The sequence below is a fragment of the Uloborus diversus genome, chromosome 9, assembly GCF_026930045.1.
Source record: "Uloborus diversus isolate 005 chromosome 9, Udiv.v.3.1, whole genome shotgun sequence".
In the NCBI taxonomy this organism is placed as follows: Eukaryota; Metazoa; Arthropoda; class Arachnida; order Araneae; family Uloboridae; genus Uloborus; species Uloborus diversus.
In genome coordinates, this window is record NC_072739.1 from 157,867,838 (window position 1) to 157,877,270 (window position 9,433).

Sequence of the window (9,433 nt, forward strand, 5' to 3'; positions counted from 1 at the left end):
TATAACCACCTCCCTTTATTTTTAACTAGTGGTACTCGCACGGCTTTGCCCATATTAGAAAAATTAAAAGGTCTTTTGGTTCACCTGTATATTTACAAATAATGTATGGTGAATTTTCTCGCCAACTAGCTTGTACCCATGTTACGGTTCCACGTTATGATAATTTCGTATCTCGCCAATTGGCTTGTTCCCATGTTACGGTTCCCCGTTATGATAATTTCGTAATTTACTCGCCCATCTTATGATAGTTTTGGTCTTAAAATTGGAATAGAAAAAGAACAAAATCGAGTTTTCGAAAAATCGCTTCGAGGTGCACACCCCCATGCTACAAACTAACTTTGTGCCAAATTTCATGAAAATCGGCCGAATGGTCTAGGCGCTATGCGCGTCAGCGAGATCCAGACATCCTACAGAAATCCTCCGAACAGAGAGACTTTCAGCTTTATTTTTAGTAAAGAAGATAAAGAAGAAGAATAAAATTGAAAAAAAAATACAATTATGTATTCAGTGGAAATGACTGAGCAGGCGGTGTATTTCAATTATGTATTGTTTATGAATTTACCCAGAACAGTTTTGTGTTCTAAGGATGATTTAAGTAATTTAAATGAAAAAATATTTTTCCACTGATTATTTGGCAAAAACTGACCAATTATGAGTAATCGGCAATGGGTCAGATTATTTCCAATTAATCGGTGTATCCTTAATCGCTGATATACCCTTATTCCGCACTCTTGCCAATTTTCGAGTTCTTGAAACTATACAGTTATACAATAGATAAAGTCATGAAAATAATTAAGAGTGTTTTTTTCCTTATGAGATTGCATCATCTTAGGGGGGGGGGGAGGGGAGATTAAATATTTCAATTGCAAAATTCCCCTTCTTCATTCATAATTCAGATTCCACTTCCCAATATGTTTCAAGTTAGAAATAGATTCATTTCCTTTCTAATTTTGGAAATTTCATCTTCCTTCTCAGTGTCTAATATTTAAATAAACAAACTCAGAAATCGGTAAATAAGGGAGTGTAGGAAGGAAATTAGATGCAAAAATAAGTTCAGATGTTCGCCGTATTTAAAGAAACTGAATCTTCCAATGCTTTGATCTTTCTATTTTTTAGGGACAGAAGTCAGCGCACATTGCGCTTCAACTTGCAACTGGTTGAATAAGACCAAGCGCTACATTTTTACATGTGGTATACTGTATGAAATATAACATAAATATGTGTTAGTGTGAAAGTTCAAAATCAAGTAAATTTTGACATTAGTCACTAAATATCAATGTCATTTACCAAACATACCGACAAAAGATCGAATATTTTAAGTGAATCTTCGGTGAAGGTCAACATTCTCCAATTTTGGTCTTTCGTGTAACACACACACGTATATATATATATATATATATATATATATATATATATATATATATATATATATATATATATATATATATATATATATATATATATATATATATATATATATATATATATATGAAGGGTGTCCCAAAATTAGTGCAAGGTTTGAATTTTCCGCCATTTTTGCAATAAATGGTTGGCAACCCTGAAAAAAGAACAATTTGACAGCTGAGAGTTTAGGGTAATCAAAAATGGAGCGTTATACGATACAATAACGCGCTTTCATTATTGAACAATTGTTTCAAAAATAATGAAAGTTGAGGCTGGTCAAGCAGTTACTGTTATTGGCGCTCGGTATCGCAACACGGCAATGCACGGGTGGTTGTGGGCTTGTCGACATAGACCTTTGAATTCGAATAACCCCATAAAAAGAAATTTAATAATGTTAAATCACACGATCTTGGGGGCCAATTCTGATCACCGAAATGAGAGAGAACGCGACCAGGAAATGCCGCATGCAGTCATTGAAATGTTTCACTCTCTCTAGGTGTATGGTACAATAACACCCCATTTTCACTAACCCTAAACTCTCAACTGTCAAATTGTTCTTTTTTTATGGCTGCCAACAATTTATGGAAAAAATTGTGGCAAATTCAAATCTTGCGTTAATTTTTGGACACCCTTTATATATATATATATATATATATATATATATATATATATATATATATAGAAAACGCACCTAGTGGGTTTGAGCGATGTACAAATTGCGATAGAACCCTACTCGTTTGGTTTCTAATTCCTACAAATGTCTCCTATCGTAACCATAATTGCGGAAAACATAATTTATACCTGTTTAGTGCCTACTGTGACAAGAGTCTTAAATTTAGATTTTTAATAAAAAAATGTCACTTTTGTTTTCATAATTTTTAAAATATACCCCTATTGTTGTCAGTAAGCGACATTTCTCACACCAGCAAAAAAAGTGACGCAACTCAAAAAAAAAAAAAAAAGAAACAGCATTGATGAAAATCCAGATTTTACGCAATAACAGTTTGAAACGATTTATTCTCAAATATTGAAGTACTATCAAAAAAAAAATTATAATGTGATGTTTACTGGGATTTTTTTTTTTTTTTTTGTCTAAATTAATAATACATACTTTAAGTTCGAAAAGTGTTCCTCTAAAATATAAAATTTTTATGATCTGACAATATTGATTTATATGTCGTTTCCACGTTACCACGCACCAGTTAAGTAAGCTAACTTTGTAGTTGCGTTTTTGCAAGAAAAAGCACTAAAATTATATTTTAAATCAGCAGCTAGTTCGTTTTTCCCTAATTTTGAGTTACGTCACTGTCCTTGCCGGAGTGCGATCTGTCCCTTTATCAATTGAATTCTGTCAGTCTTGCACTGTCAAACAAGACAATTGTGCAGAGGTTTAGGAGTAAACCCAGCAACATAACCAGATTTCATTTCCAGGTTACGATGCGAAGGACGATCCGCGGAGCGGGCTCGTCACACCCCCGGTGCATCCCCCCGCTTTCTACGGCATCGAACGGCGGAGTTCTCCGTACAGCGAGGAAGGCGGCGGCGGGAGCCCGCACCGCAAGGACTCCGGAACCGCCTCGGCGGGGAAGGCGAAGAAGCCTCGACGTCGGAGAACAGCCTTCACGCAAGCCCAGCTGGCCTTTCTGGAGAGGAAGTTTCGATGCCAGAAATACCTCTCTGTTGCGGACAGGGGCAGCGTGGCAGAAGCACTCAGCCTGACAGAAACGCAAGTCAAGACGTGGTATCAAAACAGAAGGTGAGTTTTAGGCGAGTCACAGATACAGTAACCCCTTGTTATATCGCGCTTTTCGGGGGACAAAGAAAAAGAGCGATATATCCGAAAGCGCGATATAACGGAGGTCATTAAAAATAGTTATTAGTCCAATACACAAGAAAATTAGCATTCGTTCTTTTTGACATGATTTTCTGAAGGTTTCGATGTAGTTCACGAATGTAGTATCACACTGATTGAAATTTAAACAAGATTGAAATTTAAGTAAATTTTCACCGTCAGAAAGTTGAAAACATCAAATGGCGAATAAAGACGATCTTTCTGAGCTGCCGCGAGACAAGAGTGAGCATTCTAATACCCTCTTATTCCCAATAGACTTTATAATCCGTTTGACTTGCTGTAGAAAGGATGTGAAAAGCAAAAGAAACCACATTGTTTACAGAAAACTCTTTTGCCCGTCCAGATCGTTCTTCCTTTCTTAATGCTTCTTAATGCTTTAATGTTTCGGGAGACAGAAGAAAAGAGCGATATATCCGAATGAGCGATATAACGAGGCGCGATATAACGAGGGGCTACCCTGTATTCAGGTCCCACTATGTGTAGTTTAAGGGGCCGTGGTAGCCCGATCGGTAGAGTGTCGGATTCGGGGCCGGAGGGTCCTGAGTTCGAACCTCGATGGTCGGAGACCCACCGTCATCATTAAAGGGGACTGGGCGACGTTAAATATGCTCGTGGTCTCAATGTCCTCCAAGTGAAACGATACCTCTGGGGGGTGCTAGCACCAGGCAGCTATTAGCTCCTGAACTAGTTCTAAATTCTCACTAACTGTTCGATCCGGTGATGGTGCTGCCATCTATCGGTATATAAAATAATGGAGGCAAGGCACTTAGTATGCAGTCCTCGACATACAGTTGTAGTCAGTTGTGACTCTGAATAGGAATAGGAATGTGTAGTTTAACGGTTGGAATGGCCCCGACGACAGCTCTGTTGTTCGATCCAGACAAGGAGCCGAGGAACCCCTGATCCTTCCTATTGATTTCGTAATGGAACTTCGTGATAACAACAGATTTAACGTGCCGCAATCACCATTGACGAGCACGGAGGATCTTCAACCGGCTGGCATCGAGTCCGGGAACCTCCATGCAGTCATGAGTTTGATGCCGCCTTACCAGTCAGGCCAACACGACCTCCGCATAATAATTTCACTAACATTTGGGTCAAGCGTTTTATTGGGCCATTCCACCACTACGAGCAGGACAGTCAGCCTATCAATTTCAAACGTTTTGTTACAGATCTTATAATTTTAATTAATAAAAAAAAGTTTTAATTAGTAAGAAACGTTCATTTTTTTAATTTTTATTTTTGATATAAAGAGACTTCTGATGCAATTGTTTTTTATTAAGTAATTTTGTTATTTAAAATTATGGAGGTTTTTATTTAAATGATTTGCATGCGTCACGGGCGAGACATCAAAACTCAACCTCTTATAAATTGCTGCATGAATTAATTAATATTTTCCCCCGATTAATATGACACTGGCGAAGTAAACAGTAGCTTTTCAAAGCTAATATTCCAATGTAAAGAAAACTTGTCACATTTTTTGAGAAATAATTATTTAAACCGTTGGAAAAAAAAAAAAAAATACGAGTAGGACCTTTCAACGAAAAGGCTGCCAAGTTATCCCGCACGCAACAGCTCATATGATTCATTAAAAAGTAATCACTTTAAGGGGTTACAGTAATTCAAAAATGATGAAACGATCAAAAAAAATTTTATTGCTTATTTCAAAACAAAAAACTATTCTGAACACAGGGGAAACGTTTCAATGCTTTAGTTCAAATATTTAAATGTTATGAGTGGTTTTAGGCCATGCTCCCTATACGTTCTTACGCAAAAGAAAAACTTCAAATTGCTTTTTTCTCGATGATGGTTTTTTGTGTTTTCATGTCATTAGAATCCCTAAGGATTTTTTTCTATTAAAGATACAGCTTTAAAGTAATACTTTTTGCAATTCGGATAACACATTTGACAAAACTGTGCATTGGATAATCATTTTATAAATTACTCTAATGTTTAGAGCATGTCAAACCTATTTATTTTATAAAAAAACTTTGATTTTTTACATGATTAATCACAGAAAATTTTCTAATGAACTCATAAGCAAATGAATGCACAGATAGAATAGAGATGATTATAGTGATCGTTTTGCAAAAAACTTTTTTTAAATTAGTGCAAAAATAAAAAAGCCTTAGGGATTTTAAGAAGTTGAAACTTTCCTCAATTTTTTGAAATTTTTAAAAAAATAGGCAATATTTTTAAATTTTGAAAATAAATTATTGATTACGAAATAAGTATGCATGTTATGGTTTCAAAGAAATATAAAATTTATTTAAATTAAAAGAAATTGTTTGAAAGGTACTGTGACCCCTTAAAAGGTAATCAACAAACTTTTTGCTAAAAAAAATCACACATACATTTGTAACTTCGTAAACTACAAAGTTTTGCTTGTAGGTTGTACCCGTTTAAGTTATTATTTTTAATGAAATATTATGTGAGTCCTACGGTGAGGGGCAAAATGAGTTTCCAATAGAATGGCCCTATACTATAGAAACAGCAACAAGAAACGAAGGAAATCGCATAGCGACATTTTTAGCCCATAAGGGCCAAAACCTCCCTGTGACATCCATACACAGCAGAAAAATCAAGTGCAGGACAGACAGAAAGATGGGCCTATGACGTCTTTCAGTTTACAGAGCGTGCATTTTGGATTTTCATTAACTTTCATTCGAAAAAGACAAATAACTATTCGACAGCGAACCTATTGCCAAGATAGATTATTCCGCCTGGAAACCGTTGTCCGGGGTGCACCATGAGGAGGTAGATCCACGTTGCAACTCATATTTTTAAATTATCCGTCCCTATTTTAAGAGTGTTATTGCATTCATCGGCGTAAAACTAAAGAAAAACTCCTAAAATAATGTATAGTTATCCAAAATTAACAAACAATAATTATAAAAATCAGTTAAAAGGAGCAATTAACCAGATGTAAACGTATTTTAAACTGAGATAAGAACCATTTAAAAAATGAATTATTAACAAAATCTAATATTTAGCAAAAACAAAGACGGAATGAGTATAAGGGACATTCGAATTATTAACCTGATTTTAAGTTAGCTTAAATTAAGAAATTCGTATTTAAAGAACCATTTCAAATGAATTCTGCTGGGGAAAGGCGCAGTAATTAAAAAAATTTTATTTTACTTTCTTACTTACTTTTTTTTTTCTTTCTTTTTTTTTTTTCATCATTTGTACTTTCGGTTTATTGTGCAAGCTTAGTTGGTTTATGCTGAAAAACACGTAAAGAACGTTAAATTTCAACGTTTCCCTATTGTTAGTATAGAATCCAAAAAGTGTTTTTTCAAATATCTCAAAACCTCATTTCTGTAGATGTTGCGCTTTACGTTCCCATGGCAGAATTGTTCATCATATTTAAAGTTATCCTGCCAAATATTGAACTATTTGAGTAATATGAGACAACATAAACTAATTTAATAATAATAATAGTATTGGAGCATTGAGTCAGAAAAATAAAATTTCTCAGTGTTTAAAAACACCCCATTTTATTTCACAAGATTTTTAGCATAAAATAATGTATGATTTTAACAACTTCAAATAAGCATTCTAGAGTAGTTTCTAATCAATGCCTCTAGACTTATTGGATAATATAATGAGCTGTGTTCAGTGGTTTCAACACATTTTGTAAAATATAAATTAGCATTATTTTACGGAATGTTAAAAATCTCTTAATTGATTTTGATCCGGACAACTAAATTAAATTTCTAGGACAATTTTCCATGGTAAGAATTCAAGTGGTTAGAAGTAGTATTTTTAAGTATTATGGTTGTCTGTGATAGTTTTTTACCTTTTTTAAAAACGTTTTAACTATGACATCTTTACCATGTTGTTGTCCGAGGCAACTGTATTGCTAGTTCAACGGAAACAATTGAGACAATGAGAAGCAAAAGGATATAAGTGGACCTCTTTCAGTTTTGAGCAAAGTGCGTTTAAAGTTCCGGTCCTATCTGCGCTTTCAAGAAAAAGTGTCTCTAAGTCATGCTGTACAACATCACCTACCAGGGCTACTAGTACTATCTCTTGTCCCAAAACAGAGGAGAGGTTCCCCTACCATTTTTACTGGTTATATGTCTAAATTTTTAGTTTAAGCACTTGCATCCCTTTTGCTTCTCACTGTCTCAATTAGCAATAAAAGTTGATCTTTCTACTAAGTTGTCAAAATGTTATTTATCACACTAATATTTACTAGGTTATAGCAAAATATGTAATCGTTTTCTATTTAAATGTGCAGAATTTGAGATTTTCACATCTTATGAAGTTTTAAAGTCTGAAAATATGCAGTTGCAAAATGAAAAAAAGAAAAAGTGATTTTGTAAGATATATAGATGTGAACAGCATATCAACGCTCTACAGACCTCATTTATACTGTTCTATCCACAATATTTTTATGACATCACCACCTGGTGGACAAACTTTCTATCACCGAATTATCAACTGTAATTGGAGCAATCCTAACCTGCCAGCGCCGTAATGCTGTTAATAGGATGTGTGTAGCCTTCACAGTTTTGCTAGGTTAAGTTCGCTCCAACTATTGCCATATTTCAAATTCTAATACGTTTTTGAACGTTCTTCTATGTCAGTGCAAATGTAGAACTCATTTCTTACAAAAGGATCTGGACTTTGCTTGAATACGCACAATAAATTGCCCACATTTTACCTGCCATTTCCAAAATCAACATTTCCTCAAGTTTTAGGATCAACAATGAATCTCTGTATAGTATTCGCTCGGACGAAATTACAAACGATAACATTTTCTTATCCATTTGTTAAAAGTACAATTTTGGTGGTTGCATCTCTAATATGGTTTACTCTAATCTCTAATACCTTTTGGCAACGTTTGAATTATTGCTCCTATTTGAAATACAGTCGGACCTCCATATATCGAAGTAGCAAATAGCCGGAAAAAATTCGATATATAGAAATTTCGATACATAGAAACGATCTTATTTTATCCTAAAAATCTCCTAAAACATTAAAATTAAAGCTAATTTTCGTGCATGAAACCCAATTTCTTATTTATACGAGCACCGAATTAAACGAAAGTTAATAACTGAAAAATTAACAGAAATTACATTTTTGTGCCTTCATACATTTTCATATTTCGGCAGTTCAACTTGATTCGCAACAGGAGGGGATTTTCGTTTTGACAATGTAATCCAATGACCAGAGAAAAATAAAATATCAATCTACTTAACTTGAATGATTTTGACTGAAGCTAAAAAGACTAGGAATGATAATCAACAGACAAAAAGGGTAATTTGAAACTGATTTTACAGTGTTACTGGTTACAACTAGGATTTGAAATAAACTTGTGGGAATTTAAGAACTCCAGAACAGAACAACGACTATCTACACACATCGCAAACCCGGATTTCTGATGAGTTTCTTAGCAACCTTTAGTAAACATAATTTTCTCCCCTAACCTTTATTTTTCATGAGACAAACGCGCGCGGTCTGAAGTGGAAAAAGAAACCTAAGAATGTCTCGAAAAAAAATCGATATATAGAGATTTTTTCGATACATAGAAACAATTTTTCTATGCAATGAACATTGAAATTTGCTGGGATTTCGATGTATAGAAAATTTTGATATGTGGAAGTTCGATATATAGAGGCTCGACTGTATTTCATTTGGCGATATTACTTCACTTATGTAGCAACTTTAATATATTGTAGATGCGTTGCTTGAACGTTATAGGTTCGAATGTCGAAAATGGAAACGTTTTTTGATTGTTGTTCGATGCAATGGCGTAGAACCAATTCGGTGTTTGTGTTTGTCACTCTGGAAGTGTTTTTATGAAACAATTTGAATGGAAATCTTTTGTCGTGAATAAAATTGTGTTACTAATTTTGATGTTATGAATATTAAAATGCCTCTTTACGTTTGTTTTCACAGGACGAAATGGAAACGACAGAACAGCCAAAGACTTGAACACCTGAGGCAACAATCCCAAGGAGTTTCCAAAGACGTAACTGGGCCTGGACTTGGGCAACCTCCTCATCCACTGGACGGACCTCTGGTGTCTGCAACCTATTATGGCGCATGCGTTGTACCTACATCCAACGCCGCTTGTCTCCTACCTCCTGGAATCTTGAGAAACGTATATGTTCCAGGATATCAAATGTAAAATAAACTCTCTTCAATGGCTGCAGAAACCTATCT

General features: G+C 34.8%; 1 protein-coding gene across 1 annotated transcript; it reads left to right on the forward strand.

Annotated features, from left to right (window-relative positions):
- The first annotated feature begins 665 nt into the window (after positions 1–665).
- Positions 666–9,398, forward strand: LOC129230572 (homeobox protein MSX-2-like). Its single transcript, XM_054864977.1, has 3 exons — positions 666–669; positions 2,836–3,160; positions 9,167–9,398. Exons 1-3 carry the CDS (start codon positions 666–668, stop codon positions 9,396–9,398), a joined length of 561 nt encoding a protein of 186 aa, XP_054720952.1.
- Positions 9,399–9,433: the final 35 nt, after the last annotated feature.